The sequence below is a fragment of the Stomoxys calcitrans genome, chromosome 3 (assembly GCF_963082655.1).
Source record: "Stomoxys calcitrans chromosome 3, idStoCalc2.1, whole genome shotgun sequence".
NCBI classification, from domain to species: Eukaryota; Metazoa; Arthropoda; class Insecta; order Diptera; family Muscidae; genus Stomoxys; species Stomoxys calcitrans.
Window position 1 is genome coordinate 52,682,764 of NC_081554.1, and position 23,591 is coordinate 52,706,354.

At 39.6% G+C, this 23,591-nt stretch overlaps 1 protein-coding gene across 1 annotated transcript in view; it reads right to left on the reverse strand.

Annotated features, from left to right (window-relative positions):
- LOC106082460 (chondroitin sulfate proteoglycan 4) overlaps positions 1-20,606 on the reverse strand; it is a 67,213-nt gene extending 46,607 nt beyond the window's left edge. Inside the window, exon 1 of the mRNA XM_059365164.1 lies at positions 19,966-20,606. Coding sequence (XP_059221147.1) covers positions 19,966-20,056 — 91 coding nt within the window. The 5' untranslated portion in view covers positions 20,057-20,606. The remainder of the gene's footprint in view (positions 1-19,965) is intronic.
- Positions 20,607-23,591: the final 2,985 nt, after the last annotated feature.

Genomic DNA, 23,591 nt, shown 5'->3' on the forward strand with positions numbered 1-23,591 from the left:
ACTTAGAATGAACTTTAATCAAATGTACTTTTTTACACTTTTTTTCTAAAGCAAGCTAAAAGTAACAGCTGATAACTGACAGAAGAAAGAATGCAATTACAGAGTCACAAGCTGTGAAAAAATTTGTCAACGCCGACTATAGGAAAAACCCGCAATTACTTTTTGGGCAACCCAATATATACCAATCTCCGGATTTAGTTTCTTGGAACAAGAAAAGCACGTTTATAACACGATTTCCCTGAAATTTGAAACAGTGGGCTGTGTTCGGCTCTTCGTTGTTTCAGATCGGTCTATAATTGGATTTTTTAACCGATGAATTTGGTACAGAGTATAAGTGTATCCGGCCGATCATAAACCTTTTTTACTTCTTATAAGAAGATGAAGAAGTTTTTTTTTAAGATTTTATTATTATAAAAAAATATTGTTGCAATTTAATTTTATAAAAAATTTTGCTGAATTTTTTTTTGAATAAAATTTTGGCAACGGTTTTTCCGTCAATATATGTTTTGCCTTGAATTTTCCAAATATGTCTCAACACAATTTCAATTAAAGAAACAAAAAATATCCTTGTCAGAGTCTCGCCTACAGATTTTGATAAGTATCTGCTGCAAATATGCATTGGTTAGTCTTTGCCCAAGACCCCCATAGCCAAACTTAAAATCTCTATTAGCGATATTGTGAGCTGCTAGCGAGTATTCAAAACAAATCCATCTCTTATCTCTTGACAAAGATCGAAGCACGATTTGCATTTTGTGCATTCGCTACATTTGGTTAGGGGTTTTCATATGAAAATGCCAAAAATGGTTGCAACACGACATAAAATCGCCATCAAACGTCGCTACTCTTTCATTCTACTTTTGGGGGTCTCCAAAAGTTTTCCACAGCGTAAAATCTATGGTTTTTCCTTCAACGTCAGTATTGGTGGTGTTTATTATTTAAAGCTTCTGTTGCCGCAAATGTAAATGTTATTTTAGTCGTTTTTTTTTTTCTGGTGTTTGTCGGCAATTTTTTTTTTCTTGAGAAGAAAAGGAGCAAAAAATAAATAAAACAGCAGCTAAAATGAAGCATGTTCATGTCCTCAATTTGTACTGAAGGCAGAAGAACAAAAAAACAAAAAACAATCGAAGACATGAGCAACACAGACAAAGTGAACATTTATGCCAAAAAATAAATTAATTACAAACTGACTCCAAGAAATGACTGTCCGATGTTCGCAGCAGAGACAGACAAATAAATGCACACTTACTCAGAGGTATAGGCACACACAGATAGGTCTTTAAGTGCAATGGGGATAGAGGTGCCGGTGTGGGCAACCTTTGTCAACTCACCGTGGATATTAGATCTGGTGGCGTGCTCGGATTGCCAGTGATCTGTTTGCAACATTGCAAATTGGCAAATAAAAACTCCATTAAGGAATAGTGTTTGACACTTCAGTGTATAAATGTGCGTTGTCCGATATAAGGAGGCATGCCGAATAGCGATACCACTTTCTAGTAATGGCACCCTACGACTTGAAGAGTGATAAAGGAAAACGAAGAGAAGAGGCCTTAGGGGTTCACTTATAAAATTGTCAGGTGAAATGGTAAAAAAAGAATCACTGGTGTCATCGAAAAGAGATAATAATAGCTCAATGTACTAGCTGAAAGAACTAGTTCTATGTACAACTAGTTCAGTGAGCGGATATTGTCCAAGAATCACTTTTGATGTAGTTTACAGTGTTTCGGGGTCACCAAAAAGAAGCAAAATCAGCTCACGGAACAAGCTAAACGAACTAGTTTACTAAACGAACTAGTTCATTGAGCTTAAGTGAACAGTCCCATTAATGAATAACTTTCTCCCACAATAGATTATTATAAGGTTCATTGGGTTTACATGTCTCAAGTGCTTTAGACCTTATTGCAGATTGCAGTGATATAGACTGCCAAAGAGAAGAAGAGGTACACTTATAGATTGTGAGGGAACATAATCGGTGTCACTGAAAAAGAAACTAAAACAACTTGCTGATTTAGCTGAATGAACTAGTTCACTGTACCAGCTGCATTAACTAGTTCACTGAACTAAATGAACGAACTAGTAATGTGAGATAAAATGAAGGTTGAGTTTCATGTATGACATTGTCCAACGATCGATTAATATGTACGGGGGCTACTATATAAGTTTCTCCCCTAGTTATAGAAATGCAATTATTTATCATCAAAAAGGTAGGAGGCTGCAATATAGTGAGGCCAGGATTTCAGCCCGCTAAGTATTTCTTCCTTTTTCGTTGAGACACTGGAGGATTTTGGATTTGCATATTAGGAACAAGCTGGGTGTGTCATACTCATCCGGATGTCAGCTTGCTTACATCAAGAGAAGATCAGTCGACTCTGGTTTATATAGCGTTATTCATCACCTGGAGAGGTCTCTCGAGTACAAGAATTTTTATCTTGGCCGCTGTCTTAGACATTGAGGGGGACTTCCATAATATTCATTCGTTTGCCATAGATGCGGCTTGAGGAATGCAGCAATAGAGGAGGGAGTGTTAAATTGGATAGTGAACATGCTTCTGAATAGAACGATCACCGCGAGCATAGGAGACACGTCGGTGGGTATGGCTGACACCAGGGGGACACCTCAAGGTGGTATTATATTACCGCTCTTATGTATCATGGTGGTAGACCGGATTCTTATAGAGCTTGGGGCAAAGAGGTTAAGTTGTGCGCTTACACGTATGACGTAGATATTCTTATATATGGCAAATTTGTATTTACTGTGTCGGAAGTGCTAGACAGAGCTCTTGAATGTACGTCGTCATGGTGTTCATGCTAAATCCACACTCCCCAGCCTATTAAACGTACATCCAGGAGCTCTGTCCAGCACTTCAGTAAATACAAATTTGTCCGTTGTAAGAATAACAACGTCATACGTGTAAGCGCACAACTTAACCTCTTTGTCGAGGAGCAAACATAGATTCGGATCATGACTTTTTTGCAGTAAAAGTTCACACCCGTCTAAGAATGGCGAGACGAGTACGTTCTGACACTGCACTGAAGCTGGACATCGGAAAGCTGCAAACGCAACAGGTGACATACACCACTCGGCTGAACCAATTGCATGAAGAAAACACTCTCTGTCCCATTAGATAGCAGCGCAATGGCAAACCATTGCCTACTCCATGGAAAATACCGCGAAATTCATACTTAGGTAACGGAAGTCTCCCCCAAGAATCTCATGGTATTACCAAGAGTGTCGAGATGCAACTGAAGCCAAGAATGCGGCATACAGAGCACCCCTGCAATCAGTAGAAACACGCCAGAGGAAGGAGAGGTATTGGCAGAAAAGAAGATAGGAGAAACGTCTATTCCGCAGAAAGAAAAGTAAAGGGAAAGACGTGGTTTGAGCGAATTGAGATGAGGAGTCAGAATGAAGTCTGGAAATTCTACCATCAGACAGATGGTTTTGGTCCAGGCACATCCTCTATCAGTGACAAAGAAGGAAATCTGGTAAGTGACACAGATAGCGTGCTGGGGATATGGAAGGAACATTTTACCCAACTGCTAGTGTCCGATGATGGCGACGAAAAGGATACTGCAGAACTAATCCCTGATGATGATATAGAATGTTTTCCTCCTAGTCAGAATGAGGTCCAAGTAGCAGTGATCCGACTGAAGAACAACAAGGCAGCAGGGGCCGACGGGTTGCCCGCTGAACTATTTAAGATCGTAGGCGACACGCTGATAAGGCGTATGCCTCAGCTTGTCTGCGCAATCTGGCTAGAAGAACGTATACCCGATGATTGGAGCTCCAGCATACTACAATATGTCCCGTACACAAGAAAGGTGACAAGACGGTATGTGCCAATTACAGAGGAAAAAGTCTCCTTCCCAAAGCATACAAGATACGTACTCTCAAGCGTACTGTGTGAAAGATTAAAACCTATAGTCGATGAGATAATTGGACCCTATCAATGCGGCGTTAGACCTACTCTCTCTTTGTTGACTACAAAGCGGCTTTCGATACCCGTATATGTTCAAAGGTATTTCAAGGCACGTCTGAGTTTGGTATCCTTGCAAAATTAATAAGACTCTGCAGGATGGCACTGGCTGATACATTTAATGCTAAACAAGGTTTCAAACAAGGAAACAGCTTATCGTGTGAATATCTTGCTGGAGAAGATTACAACGAGATGTAGATGTTAATACATATTGCACACTTATCACAAGAGAACACATGCTACTCGCCTATGCCGCCAGCATCGATAAAATAGGTCGGTCACCGGAGGTAATGGGTTTTTTAGCTATTATCCTTTTGGCAACACTGGTTTAAACAGCTCAGACACGTTTCGATAGATGGACGTCCGTCCGTCGCAGGAGTAAAGCTAGACGCTTAAAATTTCGCACATATATATCTTATTAGTGTAGGTCAGTTGGGATTGTAAATGGGCCAAATCGGTCCATGGTTTGATATAGCTGCCATATAAACCGATCTTGGACCTTGACTTCTTGAGCCACTAGAGGGCGCAATTCTTATCCGATTTGGCTGAAATTTCCCATTAAGTATATTGTTATGACTTCCATCAACTGCGCCAAATATGGTCCAAATCGGTCTATAACCTAATATAGCTACCATATAAACCAATCTTGGGTCTTCTTGAGCCACTAGAGGGCGCAATTCTCATCCGATTTGGCTGAAATTATGCATGAAATGATGTTGTGTTATGACTTCCAAAAACTGTGCTAGGTATGTTTCAAATCGGTACATAACCTGATATAGGTGCCATATAAACCGATCAGGGATCTTTTTTTTTAATGCAACCAACAGTGGATGTCCCCTATATATGCAGTGCATTGCGTTGGCAATTAGGAAAGTTAAGGGTTGGAGGGGGAAAAGAGGAAGTAGTGCTTATTGACATTCGTCTTAAATTTCTGAACGTCAATGTCGGTGGGAAAGACATTAGCCGAAAGTCGATTCCACATACGAATGGTTCGGGCGAAAAATTATTTTTTCTCGGTAATGCATGGTTCGGTCAACTGACCAATCAATTACAAACGGGTGTGAGTTCCTGGCAAGTCTTGTATTCCTGGTGAACATCCTAACGTCAGGGATAAGAAGACGAATATCCCTGGAACACACGCCATGAAAATAACGATAGAGCAATACAACGCTACCCACATTCCGACGATGTTCAAGGGAAGCAATAGAGTTGGATACCCTACTGTCCCCAATCAACACCATCGCTCACCGTTGAACCCGGTCAAGTAGCTCCAAGGATGTTTTGGGAGCTCCTGCCCATATATGAGAGTTATATTCCATCCTCGGCCTGATGTAGGTAGTATAGATATTGAGAAGATCAGAACAGGTGAAATATTTCTTGCACCGCTTAAGAAAGCTCAAACATTTGAATGCTTCTTTCACTTTTGACCACATTGCATCTTCATGCCCAGAACATCAATAACATCTGACTGCTCGATAGATATCGACGATTGAAATGGGTCAGTGAATTGCTTGTGAGACAAGAAACAACACTGCGTCTTCTGTGCGTTAAAGTCTACTCTATTCATTCTACCCCACTCGGAAATGGCCAACAAATCCTGGGAGAGCGTCTCATCCATAATGCGCCTCCTGTCCACAATTGCTTGAGGACTGGGCCTATGGTCGAATGAATATGAATGACACCGACTACTGTCATCGGCAAATAAGTGGACTGGATTCGAAGTCTGACCCAATAGATCGTCAATGAAAATAAGAAAAAGGGACAGGGGAAAGGACAGAGCCTTGTCGCACACCTGCGGTCAATGTATACTCATCTGATGAGAACCCATCTATTGGGTTGCCCAAAAAGTAATTGCGGATTTTTTAAAAGAAAGTAAATGCATTTTTAATAAAATTTTAATAATAAACTTTAATCAAATATACTTTTTTTACGCTTTTTTTCTAAAGCAAGCTAAAAGTAACAGCTGATAACTGACAGAAGAAAGAATGCAATTACAGAGTCACAAGCTGTGAAAAAATTTGTCAACGCCGACTATATGAAAAATCCGCAATTACTTTTTGGGCAACCAATACAACAACTCGTAAAGTGTGATCGCTGAGAAAGCTCGATGTAAATCGAACGAAGTTATTACCGACACCAAAAGCGACAAGCTTTGATAAAAGTGCACCGTGCCAGACCCTATCAAATGCCTTGGAGATATCCAGAGTCATGACCTTACTCTCACCAAACTGGTGAATAGAGCAACTCTATTGTTACGACAAAAATGCCATTAGGCCTCCCGTATTTCTGCATAACCCATACTGTCTGTCACTAAGAAGCCCATTGGACTCTAAGTATCTGACAAGATGATGGTTAACCATACTCTCCATAACCTTGAAGAGCGCGGAGCATATCGCCATTGGCCGGTAATTCGCAGGGTTGTTCGCCCCACCTTTCTTGGGATGGGCTGAACGTTCGCAACCTTACAACGCGCTGGGAAAACACGGTAAGCAAGGTTGAAATGGTTGCGTAGTGGACGAGCAAGCGTCGAGAAACACTTACAAAGGACAAGTGTTGATATACCGTCCGGTCCCGGAGATTTATTAACGTCGAGATGCGCAAGGACCCTTTTAACTCCACGTGTTCGAAAGAATATCTGAGGCATCGAACTGGGTACACTATCAATCAAGGCGAGTGGTTGATTGCTAAACGGCAAGGAAGAATTTCCTGCAAACATTTCATCCATTAGATTAGCCTTATCAAGCGGGTCAGTGAACTCGACAAATGCGATCCATGGTGGAGGGTATATAAGATTCGGCACGGCCTAACTTCAATAGCCTTCATTTATTTTGCTTTCCCACCTCTGTTCTTTCTCACTCATCAATATGAGCAACAAAATGCCAGCCAGCGTACAATAAAAGGCAAAAAGAGAAGTGTTAAAAAGCAGATATGAATATCTTAAAATATCTCCTTCACTCCGAGAAAGATCGCAACACCCATCACTGTCTGCCATAAACGCTAGGATTTGCTCTTTCTTCAACTAAAGTTCGCCAAATGCACCATCAACACCGACAACAGCGACAGTGGCAGCCACAACCATAATCGACAATAACATAACAAGAGATAAAGAAACGTTGCGCGAAATGCATCACCGCAACTAAACACTCGACGCATTTTTCACGCTTGACATTTGACTTGGGGAAAAAAAAGGCGCATACGGCTCATAGTCCCTTCTTTTATTGCGCTAATAGTTTTTCTAGGCGATTTGTTTTTTGTTCAATACTCGATTTGCCTTTATGTCGTTATGCCCGCAAACGTGCAACAGGAATGCATTTGCTGTGGATCACATGCCGCACCAAAGGTCTGTCCCTGTCAAATGTAATTGAATGCTGGCTGTGACTGTGGAGTGTGTGTGTGACGATAGGCCAGCAGTGGTGGAGCAAGAAATATGCTCTAAAAATAAAAATTTCCGGGAAAATTTCTCAAAAGACAAAATTTTCATGCAAATTTCTCTAAAGACTAAACTTCCATGAAATGTTCTCTTAAGACAAAATTTTCATAAAATTTTCTCTAGAGGCGAAATTTTCCTGAAATTCTCCTCATTTATCCCACTGATCTTCCATTTCCCTTTCATCTACCCCGCCACTGTCTCATTTTAATCACTTGTTTTGCAATTTAATTTAGTACAAATACGTAATGTTGTTGTTTTAATTTTAGTATAGTTTGTGTATGCTAAACTATTGCCATAGTGTTTTATTTTCATGATATTTTTCACACTTCTCGTCTTTATTCTATTTTTCGCTATTGGCGTATATAGTGGCGTGACGTCACTTTTTTGCTGTGCCTAAATATGCGTTCGCCTTGTGTTTCGCTGATTTTTGCACAATTTTATTCTTTTTTTTTTGGCAAAAGATGATTCATTTCGGTCTTCTTTGGTTGTTTTTTTTTTTCGACAAGCTCAGACAATTTTTTTTCAGACACATGTGATGTTGAACCTCGTGTAGCATTTTCACTTTTTTGCCACATTTGCATTAATTTTAAATAGAATTTTTTTTTTACTCAGCGAAAAGTGAAATGTCTTGCAATTGTTATTTTGTGTATGGGTTTTTTTACCCTCCACCATAGGATGGGGGTATACTAATTTCGTCATTCTATTTGTAACACCTCGAAATATGCGTCTAAGACCCCATCCGTCCGTCCGTCTGTCCGTCCGTCCGTCCGTCTGTCTGTCGAAAGCACACTAACTTTCGAAGGAGTAAAGCTAGCCGCTTGAAATTTAGTATAAATACTTTTTATTAGTGTAGGTCGGTTGGTATTGTAAATGGGCCAAATCGGTCCATGTTTTGACATAGCTGCCATATAAACCGATCTTGGGTCTTGACTTCGTGAGCCTCTAGAGGGCGCAATTCTCGTCTGATTTTATTGAAATTTTGCACGTTGTATTTTGGTAGCACTTCCAACAACTACGTTAAGTATAGTTTAAATCGGTCCATGTTTTGATATAGCTGCAATATGAACCGATCTTGGGTCTTGACTTCGTGAGCCTCTAGAGGGCGCAGTTCTGGTCCGATTTAACTGAAATTTTGCACGTAGTGTTTTTGTATCACTTTCAACAACTGTGCTAAATATGATTCAAATCGGTTCATAATCTGGTATAGCTGTCATATAAACCGATCTTGGGCCTTGACTTCTTGAGCCTCTAGAGGGCGCAATTCTTGTCCGATTTTATTGAAATTTTGTACGTAGTGTTTTGGTAGCACTTCCAACAACTGTGCTAAATATGATTCAAATCGGTTCATAATCTGGTATATAAACCGATCTTGGGCTGTATTATAAACCGATCTTGGGCCTTGACTTCTTGAGCCTCTAGAGGGCGCAATTCTTGTCCGATTTTATTGAAATTTTGTACGTAGTGTTTTGGTAGCACTTCCAACAACTACGCTAAGTATGGTTTTAATCGGTCCATGTTTTGATATAGCTGCCATATAAACCGATCTTGGGTCTTGACTTCTTGAGCCTCTAGAGGGCCCAATTCTTGTCCGATTTTATTGAAATTTTGAAGGTAGTGTTTTGGTAGCACTTCCAACAACTACGCTAAGTATGGTTTTAATCGGTTCATGTTTTGATATAGCTGCCATATAAACCCATCATGGGTCTTGACTTCTTTAGCCTCTAGAGGGCGCAATTCTCATCCGATTTAACTGAAATTTTGTATGTAGTGTTTTGGTATCACTTTCAACATCTACGCTAAGTATGATTTTAATCGGTTCATGTTTTGATATAGCTGCCATATAAACCGATCGTGGGTCTTGACTTCTTGAGCCTCTAGAGGGCGTAATTCTCGTCCGATTTAACTGACATTTTGCACGTAGTGTTTTGGTAGCACTTCCAACAACTACGCTAAGTATGGGTTTAATCGGTTCATGTTTTGATATAGCTGCCATATAAACCCATCATGGGTCTTGACTTCTTTAGCCTCTAGAGGGCGCAATTATCATCCAATTTAACTGACATTTTGCACGTAGTGTTTTGGTAGCACTTCCAACAACTGTGCTAAATATGATTCAAATCGGTTCATAATCTGGTATAGCTGTCATATAAACCGATCTTAGATCTTGAGCCTCTAGAGGACGCAATTCTCATCCGATTTGGCTGAAATTTTGCATGAGGTGTTTTGTTATGACTTCTAATAACTGTGCTAAGTATGGCTCAAATCGGTATAGAATCTGATTTAGCTGCAATATAAACCAATCTGGGATCTTGACTTCTTGATCCTCTAGAGGGCGCAATTCTCATCCGATTTGGCTGAAATTTTGTACAACAGCTTCTCTCATGACCTTCAACATACGTGTGTAATATAGTCTGAATCGATCTATAGCTTGATACAGCTCCCATATAAACCTATTTCCCGATTTTGCTTCTTGAGCCCCTACAAGGCGCAATTCTTATCTGAATGAACTGAAGTGCTACACAATGACTTCTACAATGTTCAGCATTCATTTATGTTCTGAATCGGACTATAACTTGATATAGCTTCAATAGCACAACAGTTCTTATTCAATATTCTATGTTTGTCTAAAAAGAGATACCGCGCATAGAACTCGACAAATGCGATCCATGGTGGAGGGTATATAAGAATCGGCCTGGCCGAACTTAGCACGCTCTTACTTGTTTTTATTTTTCTTGGCCATTGTTCAATATTTTAAATAAAATATTGTCAAACTCTAGCCGGCTAGGCTAGTGTTGATATGTTTGCTCTTCGCCTAAATTTGTTTTTTTTTTCTTCACCGAAGACCACAGACTGTTGACAAAAATCAGATTTTTTTTTTGGTATAAACTAAGACTATGTATGATTTACTTGGCACAGTGGGTTCCAATTGCTTCGGGGAACGATCAATGATAAAATTATTATAAATATGGACATTTCTTTGTTGTTTTTTTCTGGATGATAGATCTTTAAATATGTATTAATTTTTAAAATATCAGTTGGTTAGATTAGGTTCTAGAGCAGTTGTGATACCATGGGTATAGGGAGAAATAAGATCCCTATTTTAAACCCCTAGGTTATATTATTGGGTTGCCTAAAAAGTAATTGCGGATTTTTTAAAAGAAAGTAAATGCATTTTTAATAAAACTTAGAATGAACTTTAATCAAATATATAATTGCCATTTTGTTCGATAACCTTTTGCCATTTCCTGGCAAATTTAGTATTCCACGCTCATAGAACTTCTGGCCTTTATCTGCAAAAAACTGAACCAAGTGCGATTTTATAGCCTCATCATTGCCGAAAGTTTTACCATTTAAGGAGTTCCGCAAAGATCGAAATAAATGGTAGTCTGATGGTGCAAGGTCAGGGCTATATGGTGGATGTATCAAAAGTTCCCAGCCAAGCTCACTCAGTTTTTTTGCGAGTGACCAAAGGTGTGTGCGGTCTAGCGTTGTCCTGGTGGAATATGACACCTTTACGATTGACCAATTCTGGTCGCTTCTCCTAGATGGCTGTATTCAATTTGTCCAATTGTTGACAGTAAACATTGGAATTAATCGTTTGGTTCCTTGGAAGCAGCTCAAAATATACCACACCCTTCCAATCCCACCAAACAGACAACATAACCTTCTTTTGGTGGATATCAGCCTTTGGATATCAGTGGTTTGAGCTGGTTCACCATGCTTGGACCATGATCGTTTTCGACTAACGTTGTTGTAAACAATCCATTTTTCATCTCCAGGTGCATATCACAAGCGTTGATTCGGTTTGTTAAATGAATTTCTTCCAATACATGTGGTACCCGTATTAAAATTGACGCCAAACACACAAATGTAAACAAAATTTCGCGCACTTTTTTTCAAAAGCAAGCTAAAAGTAACAGCTGATAACTGACAAAAGAAAGAAAGCAATTACAGAGTCACATGCCGTTGAAAAAATTGTCAACGCCGACTATATTACTACTATATTACTGACAATTACTTTTTGGGCAACCCAATACTTTATGGGGTCTTAGACGATCATTTCGAGGAGTTACAAACAGAATGACGAATTTGGTATACCCCCATCCTATGGTGGAGGGTATAAAAAGTAACCTAGAAAAAGAAAATCGAGGTCAGGTTTTCCGCGCTACTTACAAAATCCTTAATTGCTTTCCATACGACTCCCCCAAGTTGGTTCATGCCTGGTATCGTGTCCCTACGGAAGTACCGGTGTCTGTTAGCCGCGAAAGCCAGACAACGACATAGGAAATGCTCCAACGCCCCATCACCTTCTCCACATGCCCTACACATGTTATAACTTGCCGCACCTATTCTGCATAAGTGAGCTCGTAGTCCTACGTATCCCGTTTTGACACCAAAAGCTATACTGACTTTCTTCTTACTTCCTTTCAGTAATAGCCTCGTCCTCTCGCGATCCGGATCACCCCATAAGATTTTCGCCATCCTACCGACTGTTTCGCTGTTCTACAGTGTTACATGCCCACGTTTGTCGCCCACGCTCTTAAATCAGGCTGCGTCGACCCGAAAGGCTTCGGGTTAACCAAGTTTATCGACGGCAGTTCTCTGGCCTTCATTGCCGAATCGTCTGACCTATCATTCACCTTTGCTCCGTCCTTCCATCAACTTAAGTCTAGCAGCCTCAATGGGTTGATGTCTACAATGGGTTGGATATCTTCAACAGTCAGGACAACATGTTCTCCAAACCTGTTGTATTATCCTTATGTTGCACTTTTCCTCGATCGCAGTCAACCAAACTACTGAGCGTAAATAAATACTGGCCTAATCACACTCCTGAAGAGCCAGAAACCTATCCTCGGATTTACGCCTCGGATTTGTTGAAATTCCTAACAAAACACGACATGCAAAATTTCAGCTTAACCGGGTAATAATTGCGCCCTTTAACGGATTAAGAAGTCAAAATCCGAGATCGGTTGAAATGGGACCTATATCAGGTTATCGACCGATTTGAACTTTACTTGGCATAGTTGTTGGAAATCATTCGATTGCCAGCCAAATCGGACAAAAATTGCGGCTTGTAAAGGCTCAGGAAGTCAAATCGGGAGATCGGTTTATATGGGAGCTATAACAGGTTATAGACCTTTTTGGACCATATTTAGCACAGTTGTTGAAAGTCATAACAAACCACGTCATGCTGAATTTCAGCCAATCGGATGACAATGCGACCTCTAGCGGCTCAAGAAGGCAAGATCCGAGATCGGCTTATATGGGAGCTATATCAGGTTACGGACCAATTTGGACCATACTTAGCACAGTTGTTGAAAGTCATAACAAAACACCTCATTCAAAGTTTCAGCCAAATTCAGATAAGAATTGCGCCCTCCGGTGGCTCACGATGTCAAGACCCAAGATCGGTTTATATGGCAACTATATCAAAACATGGACCGATATGGCCCATTTACAATCCCACACTAATAAAAACTAGTTGTGCAAAATTTCAAGCGCCTAGCGTTACTCCTTCGAAAGTTGGCGTGCTTTCGACATACGGACGGACGGACATGGCTAGATCGACTTAAAATGTCATGAGGATCAATAATATATATACTTTATGGGGTCTTAGACGAATATTTCGAGGTGCTACAAACGGAATGACGAAGTTTGTATATCCCTATCCTATGGCGGAGGGTATAATTAATTGATGGCGAAAAGCCTACTACTATTGACAACAGGTGCGGTTTAATGTCTAAGACATTAATATCAATTTTTTTTCGCTAAATGGGCATAATATATTTAAAGTGGTAAAAACGTGCCAAGTTCGGCTGGCCCGAATCTTGGGAACCCACCACCATGGATTCCGCTAAAATATGGCAGTTATATCTGGTTATAGACCGATTTGAACCGTACTTGGCACAGTAGTTGGAAGCCGTAACAGAACACCGCATACAAAATTTCAGCTAAATCTGATGAAAAGTGCGGCTTCCAGGGGCTCAAGAAGTCAATTAGGGAGATCGGTTTATATGGGACCTATATCAAGTTATAGAAAGATTTGAATCGTACTAAAAACTGTTGTTGGAAGTTATAACAAAACACCGCGTGCAAAATTTGAGTCGAATCGGACAAAAAATGCGGCTTCTAGGGGCTCAAGAAGTCAAATCGGGAGAGTTATATCCAAATCTGAACAGATATGGCCCATTTGCAATCCCCATCGACTTACATAATATATAAGGTAAATGCAAATTTGTCCATGAACATTCCATTAGGGAACTGGGGCAAAGTTCTCACAAATCATTGAGTGCTATCCGATTCAATTTTAAGTTCAATGGTAAGTGACCTCCTTTTTATAGCCGTGTGCGAACGGCGTGCCGCAGAGCGACACCTCTTTGGAGACAAGTTTTACATGGCAAAGTACCTCTCAAATGTCGCCAGCATTAGGAGGGGATAACCACCACTGAAGAATTTTCTGATGGTCCTGCCAGAATTTGAACCCAGGTGTTCAGCGTCATAGGCGGAACTGCTAACTTCAGCGCTATGGTGGCCGCCAATCTCTGGAGAACATATTAATGCATTATAAAACCGACCCTTACTGTCGCAGATCTCTCAATGTGATGGCTGAACCTATTCTGGGTGCCGGGCCACAGAGATATCCCAGGGAGATGTAGATCTTGCGAGACTAGGAACTGCCTTACACATACCAGGAGAAATGGAAGCTGTGAGCTGTGAGTTTGCCTCTAGCGACATGTAAGCTAAGTCTTCCGGACCAGGCCTAAAGGCCAACGAATGATAAATGGTCATAGAGGGGGGGTTGTGACTGAAGGTTGCAAGCAACGACTTTTGTAGAAGCTGTGAGGACATCGACGAAAAAGAGAGTAAAGAAAATCTGCTGTATGTGTTGCCCCTACTGGCAGTCAGAATGAGTTCCTCTTTGGGTATTTATATCTTTGAGGATTTATCTGATTTGGCGGATGTGAACATTCGCAAGTTCTTGGGCTTTTTAAAGTGATCTGGAAAGTTCAACGGTAGGAACTAGAATGGTTCTTCCTTATTATGTTCTTTTGGTATCACAATGGACGAAAACATTTAAGTGAGTCTGATGGCAGGATGACAATTAAGCCCAACGTAACCTGAGGTAGGTTTTCCACTCTTAATTTTGGCAACATTTGTGAGGTACTATGTGGCGCACTGTGGCACGCCGTTCGGACTCGGCTATAAAAAGGAGGCCCCTATATCATTAAGCTTAAACTTGAATCGGACTTCACTCATTGATATGTGAGAAGTTTGCCCCTGTTGCCAAGTGGAATGTTCATGGGCATTGGTATTCACAAATATTTTGTAGGGATGATGTTCATAGCGGTCGGTGTTCCTAAAATCATCCACGTTTGTTAACAGCATTTCCAACAATGATAATATTGATTCATGATTTTGCAACGTTTCTTTCTACCATTTTTTTATAACTGAGATCTAGGAATAGTGCCTCATCTTCTTCATCCTTGTGAAAAATCAGATCTCTGTTTTCTCTGGTATATCGTTGAGACCCCGTAGTCTGGCCTAGTGATATGCTACTCCCAAGGCCCTTTCATTCCTCCTACATAGAACATATGGATCTCTTGCCATTAGAAGTATTAACAGTTTGATTGCTTAGAACATCTCCTCCATAATTTCATTTTGGTAAACATTTTTGTCTAAATTTTATTTCTCAGAAAACATTGTCAAGTATTTTGCGAAATAATATTCAAAATTTGTGTGAACCAAAAAAGCGATTTTCATGCTAATTTTCTATAAAATTTTCATACACAAACATTTCAAAAAATTTTATTGTCAAAATTCTAAAGTTTTATAGAATTTTTTCCTTGAAATATTCAGTTTTCAAAGAATTTTCTTCTATAAATTTCCGATTTGTTGTAAATTCTATCTGGAGGGTATATAAAATTCGGTCCAAACATTCTAATAAATATTTGTGTGTTTCAATGAGTGACGACATGCTTCCTCATATACAATTTCTAGGAAGAAAGATTACCTCGAATGTGGTGATCCGCCTATGTGTGGGTTTGTAAATTTTCAGCAACACATTCATCTATTGGACGTGTGGCGACACATTATTATTTGTTGGTTAACATTAGCCAAGAAAAACGAAAGCCAAAAACCAAAAAAAAAAATATTGGAAAACAGATGATCTCGTTTTGTGAAAAAATACCCATAATGATTCATCATTTGTTGAGAAGGAAAATCTATGCCTTACGTTAGGAGTCTGTTCACATGACTGTCTTGCGGTTTTCTTAATAAGGCTGGGGAGTATTTAGTTAACAAAGTTATGTTAGATCAATAGGATAAGTAACTGAACGAAAGGTCTTGAAATTCCAAGGCCATATAGCCATGTCCTTTGAAGTGAATTAATTTTTGTGGTTGTCAAAATCGTAATGTATTACAAATTCAAAGAAATGTTGCCCCCAGAAACCAAGATTCCACAATCAATATTGAGTTTTCGATATTTAACGACCAACTTGGAAGATTGGTCGACTTGGATTTAAGGCCTGTAGTTTTATAAGTCAAATTTCTAGATTTTTGCGTAGAGAACTAGACGAACCAGGCCAACCCCGCTGAGCCTTCTTTTACATTAAATGGAACAAAATTATCCTTTGAATATTTATTTTGGACAATAAAAGAGCTTTTAGTGAAATACCATGCTACGAAAATGGTATATCGCAGTATCAACATAAATATCTTTATTTGCATTCCATATGATCTTCGTTGGTCTATGAATTCGGTTGGAGGGTTAAGGGTCATCGAAGTTTGGACATGAGATGTACTCTGCTTTTAAAAAAAATACTTTATTTGATCCAGATAATCGCATGGGGTTTTTGGAAGTAGGAAGGCCCCCATGATGGTGGTTTGTGGGATAGGGGGTGGTATTGACCCCCAGAAACTTGGTCCCAAAAGTGGGTAACAATTTCGTGCTCTTCTCCCAAAAAAACTTTTATTTGAACCCCATATTGCAATTGGGTAAATATGTATGTCTGATTTAAGGGTGTTTTGGGGGGTGGGATGGTCCCCCAGATACTAACCCTGTAAAATTATCAGCATCGTGGTCCATTCTCAAATACCATTATTTAAACCCCATATTGCCATTGGTTTATGGGAAGAAGCATCCCCCAAACACTTTGTCCCACATTTTAGATTCGAATTATATTCCCAAATGCATTTTGTGGGGTGAGGAAACCCCTCAGACACCAAGGAATAAATTTGTATGTCAGATTCTTACTCTACTTTTAAATATTGGATTGCCCAAAAAGTAATTGCGGATTTTTTAAAGGAAAGTAAATGCCTTTTTAATAAAACTTAGAATGAACTTTAATCAAATATACTCTTTTTACACTTTTTTTCTAAAGCAAGCTAAAAGTAACAGCTGATAACAGACAGAAGAAAGAATGCAATTACAGAGTCACAAGCTGTGAAAAAATTTGTCAACGCCGACTATATGAAAAATCCGCAATTACTTTTTGGGCAACCCAATAGCTTTCATTTGATATCCAAATTGCCCCAATTGGTAAATATGCCCAGCTGCGGGGTGCTTTTGGGGGTGGGCAGGCTCCTCAGATACTATGGAATGCATTTTGCATGTCAGATTTGTACACTTCTTTCAAATACCTTTCATTTGATACCCATATTGTCCAAAGCAGTGAAAGTATCCTGTTGGGGGGTTTTGTGCGGGTTGGGGGATCCCCGAACACTTTGGGTGAAATTTGTATACCATGTTCGTACTCGACTCTTAAAAACCTTTTATTTGATACCCATGTTGTCCAAGTCGGTAAACATGTCCGTTCGGATGGGGATGGTGCGTCCCCCTTGGTTATTTGTATTTGACCCCATAGTTTTATACCAATATCGTGTTTTGGGGAACCATAAGGTGGCACACAAAATTTCGCTTAAATCAGGGCACCCATTTAAGAGAACTGGCGTTTTTGAAACTTAGAGCAAGGGGGAGGGTCCGCCCCCTCCTCCTTGCTCAAAGTTTCTGCTTCGGATATCAAAAAATGTAGTACCCTATTTTCACCGGGTGTTCACCATCTACCATCTACCACATCGAAATATCCATTACCGACCCTATGAAGTATATATATTGGGTTGCCCAAAAGGTAATTGCGGATTTTTCATATAGTCGGCGTTGACAAATTTTTTCACAGCTTGTGACTCTGTAATTGCATTCTTTCTTCTGTGAGTTATCAGCTGTTGTTTTTAGCTTGCTTTAGAAAAAAAAGTGTAAAAAAATTATATTTGATTAAAGTTCATTCCAAGTTTTATTAAAAATGCATTTACTTTCTTTTAAAAAATCCGCAATTACTTTTTGGGCAACCCAATATATTCCTGATCGTCGTATCAATCTAAGATGATTTAGCCATGTCCGTCTGTCTGTTGAAATCACGCTACAGTCTTTAAAAATAGAGATATTGAGCCGAAACTTTGCACAGATTCTTTTTTTGTCCATAAGCGGCTTAAGTTCGAAGATGGCCTATATCGGACTATATCTTGACATAGCCCCCCATATAGACCGATCTGCCGATTTAGGGTCTAAGGCCCATAAAAGCCACATTTACTTGACTTATGTTAGTCCAGTCGACATCCTTCTTCAATTTGGCTCCCATCGGTCGAGATTTGGATATAGCTGCCATAAAGAACGATCTCTCCATTTAAGGTGTTGGACCCATTTATTGCCTGAAGTCGCCGAAATTTGGCACAGTGAGTTGTGTTAAAGCCTTCGACAGCCTTCTTCAATTTGGCCAAGATCGCCCCAGATTTGGATATAGCTGCCATATCCATTTAAGGTCTTGGGCCCATAAAAGGCGCATTTATGGTCTAATGTCGCCGAAATTTTGGGATAGTGAGTTGAGTTAAAACATTTGACACTCCTCATTAATTTGGCCAAGACCGGTCCAGATTTGGATATAGCTGCCATATAGACCGATCTCTCGATTTATGGTCTTGGGCCGATAAAAGGAGTAGTTATTGTCCGATTTCGCCTAAATTTGGGACAGTGAGTTGAGTTAGGCCCCTTTAACATTCTTTTTCAAATTGACTCAGATCGGTTCAGATTTAAATTTAGCTGTCATATAGACCGATTTCTCGATTTAAGGTTTAGGGTCCATAAAAGGCGCATTTATTGTCCGATTTCGCCTAAATTTGGGACAATGAGTTGTGTTAGGCTCTGCTATATAGACCGATGTTAGTCCAGTCGACATCCTTCTTCAATTTGGCTCCCATCGGTCGAGACATTGATATAGCTGCTATATAGACCGATTACTCGATTTAAGGTGTTAGACCCATTTATTGCCTAAAATCGCTGAAATTTGGCACAGTGAGTTGTATTAAAGCCTTCGACATTCTTCTTCAATTTGGCCAAGATCGCCCCAGATTTGGATATAGCTGCCATATAGGCCGATATCTCGATTTATGGTCTTGGGCCTATAAAAGGAGCATTTATTGTCCGATTTGGCCTAAATTTGGGACAGTGAGTTGAGTTAGGCCCTTTAACATTTTTCTTCAAATTGACTCAGATAGGTTCATTTAAACCGATTTTTGGATTAAAGGTTTTGGGTCCATAAAAGGCGCATTTATTGTCCGATTTCGCCTAAATTTGGGACAATGAGTTGTGTTAGGCTCTGCCACATAGACCGATCTATCGATTTAAGATTTTGGGCCCATTGTTTGTGCGCATTTATTGTCCGATGTCGCAGAAATTACGGACAGTGGGTTGTGTTAGGGCCTTCGACATCCTTTTCCAATTTGGCCCACATCGGTCCAGATTTGAATATTGCTGCCATCTAGACCGATCTCTCGATTTAAGGTATTGGGCTCATAAAAGGCCGATTTCACCGAAACTTGGGACAGAGAGTTGTGTTAGGTTCTGCCATATAGACCGATCTCTCGATTTAAGATTTTGGGCCCAAAAAAGGTGTATTTTAAATTCGATTTTGCTGAAATTTGACACAGTGAAATTTGACATCCGTGTCTTCTATGGTTCAGATCAGCCTATATTTGGATATAGCTACCAAAAAGATCAATATTTTGTTCTAAAAAATTGAACAATGTACTTATGAGACCACTCAATGTCCGTGCCGAATTTGGTACAAATCGGACCATATTTCGATGTAGCTGCTATGGGGGAATACATGATGCATTTTGTACCGGATTATGATGAAGAGTGGTTTACATATATTTCCGAGGTGGTGGGTATCCGAAGTTCGGTCCGGCCGAACTTACCTCCTTTTTACTTGTTTTATAATAGAAGAAAAAGATTACAATTTTGGCTTATCCATTTTACCTACTCTATAACTCATAGATGGGCACCATACTCATACGCCCATTAATTCCTCTACCCGCGAGCGTAGAATACCCGAATAGAAGCACACGGACAGTGTAAAAAACTTCGTGTGCCTTCGTTCGGCTGCCTCTATTTCAATACTTTGTCATTTAGTTGATGTTTGATGATACTCACACAAACGCAGTTTGGTCTTTTCAAGAGTGTTCATGTACCTATCACTGGTATAAACTGAAAAATATATCTCTTACTTACCTTTCATTGCACTGGCTGCCGGTAGACTGCATGTGGCCAGCAGCAGTATAGAATAAAGAAATATACTCATATATCCATTTGAAGTAGCCATTGTGTAAAGTTGTATTATGGCGTCAGCTATCACAAATTGGGGGACACTTAATAGAGCAGCTCAAAATTATGCACATAAAATCTTTTGCAGATAAAAACTTTTCCACATAAAAACCTTAACTGGTTTAGTTTTTTCTTTTTAAATTCTTTAAATCACTTCGTAAAACTGTTGAATATATCACTTTGAACTCTGGCGTTACTCTTTCTATTACATTCAACTCCAGCAAGGAACAGCTGTGTAACATCAACATCTTGTGACACAAAAACTCGTCCAAGCATTCTTGAGTCGATAAGGCACTTCACAAAGAATTTTCATATTTTTCTAAATAATTTAGAAAATTTTCTTATATCATATTTTTTCCTTTTTAATTATGTTATGCTCTTTAATATTTTTGTTTTGTTTTCTTAAACTGATTTCACATTTCCTTCGTTTGAATTTTCGTTGCTGCTCATGAAAAGACATTTAATTTCCGCTTTGCATGCTACTCCTTCCTTTTCACATAAAGGGGGTGACTATTTTTAAAATTTGTTTATTTTATTTTCAGAACTTCCCCCACATGCTGAAATGATAACGAAGAGAATAAGAGAAATATTTTTAGAAAAATTTATTACAACTTTAGGGTTTCAAAATGACTTGGGCGTTTCACCTAAGACATTTGAGTTAGCTTTCGTTTTTCGAATGTTCAAATAAATGATCGCTTAAAGTTATGAACTTAGATAATTTAAAAAAAAAAAGTGAAATCATGCATGAAATGTCTCAAATAAATTGGTAGAGATCTAAAGAAATTGTCGTAATTTAGGGCTAGGGAAAGACATAAGGATTCACACTTAATAGTTTTCAGATCTACTAAAGGTCATGGACCTTTTTCTTTGGTATGTCCATATTCTATCTATAGGCGCACTTTAAACAAAGGTGAACGTTAAATGCATGAGTAGCATAAGGGGTAAACCAACTACCTGTTCCTTAACTCCAAGAAATTGTGTGTTATATACAATACTAGCTGGACAGGGCCCGCTCCGCTGCGCCTTCTCTTACAATATTGAATATTTATTTTCGACAATAAAAGAGCTTTTAGTGAAATACCATGCTACGAAAGTGTTATATGTATGTCGCTTGACTTAAAGTATAACAACATAAATATCTTTATGTGAATCCCAAATGATCTTTATTGGCGTATGAATTCGCTCGAAGGGTTAAAGAACTTTATAAGAGCTCGATTTTGTCTTGGGGGTTAGGGCCAAGGCAGCAGGAGCCGACGGGTTACCCGCTGAACTATTTAAGACCGGAGGCGACACGCTGATAAGGCGTATGCATCGGCTTGTCTGCGCTATCTGACTAGAAGAACGCATATCCGATGATTGGAACCTCATCATACTATGTCTCGTACACAAGAAAGGAGGCAAGACGGAATGTGCCAACTACAGAGGAATAAGTCTCCTCCCCATCGCATACAAGATACTCTCAAGCGTACTGTGTGCAAGATTAAAACCACAAGTCAATGAGATAATTGGGTCCTCTCAATACGGCTTAGTAAATCCATGCTGGACCAGATATTCACACCACGCCAAATCCTGGAAAAGACCGGACAAATCAACAACTACCATCACTTTTTTGACTACAAAGCCGCTTTCGATACCCCTTTACGTTCAAAGGTATTTCAAGCCATGTCTGACTTTGGATTCCCTGTAAAATTTATACGACTCTACAGGATGACACTTGCTGATACGCGTTCCTCAGTAAGTATAGGAAAGAATCTCTCAGAATCATTTAATACCAAACGAGGTTTCAGACAAGGAGACAGCCTATTGTGTGATCTCCGTATTATCCTGCTGGAGAAGATTATACAAGATGCAGATGTGAATAGATATGGCACACTTATCACAAGAGAACACATGCTACTCGCCTATGACATCATAGGTCGGTCACCGGAAGAAGTAACTGCAGCCTTTGAAAGAATCGAAAGAGAGTCAATGAAAATGGGTCTGGCAGTAAATGGAGATAAGACGAAATGGATGGTTTCAACTCCCAAAACGCCTTGTACAACCGAGCAGATAAAGAAAATGGAGAAAGTTGGGAATCATAACTTTGAGATAGTCAGTAACTTTATCTACCTCGGCACCACCGTAACCGAAACGAATGACACCAGTTTTGAGATTAAGCGAAGAATAATACTGGCAAAAAGATGCTACATTGGACTAAGTAAGCAGTTTAGAAACAAGGCCACCTCTCGACAGACGAAGATTACACTATACAAGACACTGATACTAACCGTGCTGTTATATGGTTCTGAAGCATGGGTACTTGTGAAAGAGAGAGAGAGAGATTCTTCGTGGAATATATGGTCCAGTTTGCGTTAATGGAGAATTTAGGCGTTGTATGAACCACGAGCTGTATCAGCTGTATGATGACGACAGCATAGTTACACGTATCAAAATACAACGGCAGCGTTGGCTAGGTCATGTTGTCAGAATGGATGAAGAAGCTCTAGCAAAGAAGTCTTTTGAATGCAAACACGGTGGTACACAAAAGCCTGATGGAAAGATGGGATACACCTCGAAACTTAGTGCCAGAGAGTTTATAATGAGCGCAGAAGATCTAGGCGCTTGGAACGCTTTTCTACGTTCGGCTAGTGGAACAAATGTTTTGTCATAGCCAATTAAAGAAAGCAAGTAAATAAAACGAATTAATGCCCCAAAAATAAGGTTATGTTTCATATCCAAATTTGGGGTCTTATTTCATGTGAAATTAAATCCCAATTTTTGAAATGAAATAAAGACCCAAAACACGAAATAAATCCCCAATTGTCGTTGTTTTCGTTTCATTCAAAAAATTTGGGGCCTTAATTCATTTTCCGTTTGGGCCTTTGTGCATTGGGGCCTTATTTTACGCCGCCTCTCTAATCAGACAGTGACCTGTCATGATAGACACAATGACAGAAACGTCTTTTCCAGCCATCGATAGCATAGCGGTAGGCCTCTTCAAGTCTCGATAAGAGTGTTCATAACCTCCCTCTTGAATATCTGACATTCGTTGCCCGTCGGGCCTGCTCCTGAAGACTTAGCTTACATGTCACTAGAGACATATCCACAGATTGCAGTTCCTCTGGAATGTTCCTAGTCTCGCTAGCTCTTCTGCTCTGCTATATATTCATGGTCCGAAACCTAGAATATTTGAATTTGAGGATATCTGGCAGGTAAATGATAAGTACTTCAATTTCATTATAGTTGATACATCTATTATCCATATTTCCGGAAAAATGGTGGTTGTTCATATAAAGTAGGCCACCCTTGGCCTTCATAACAAAGCGTACAAAATTTGCCGAGTAATTATCGCTAAAGTATGGACCAATGTCGTATTGCACTGCAGGGTACATGTCATGGAAATAAGAGTTTCTGGCGCTATGTACATATTTTGGTCTGAAAAGCTATTTATGTCAATCGTCGTTATGACATTACACCTTAGCCATTCCACCAGTTCTTTAATTGCAAGGATTTCTGCTTTATACACATTACAGTGGTCTGGTAACCTCCTCCAG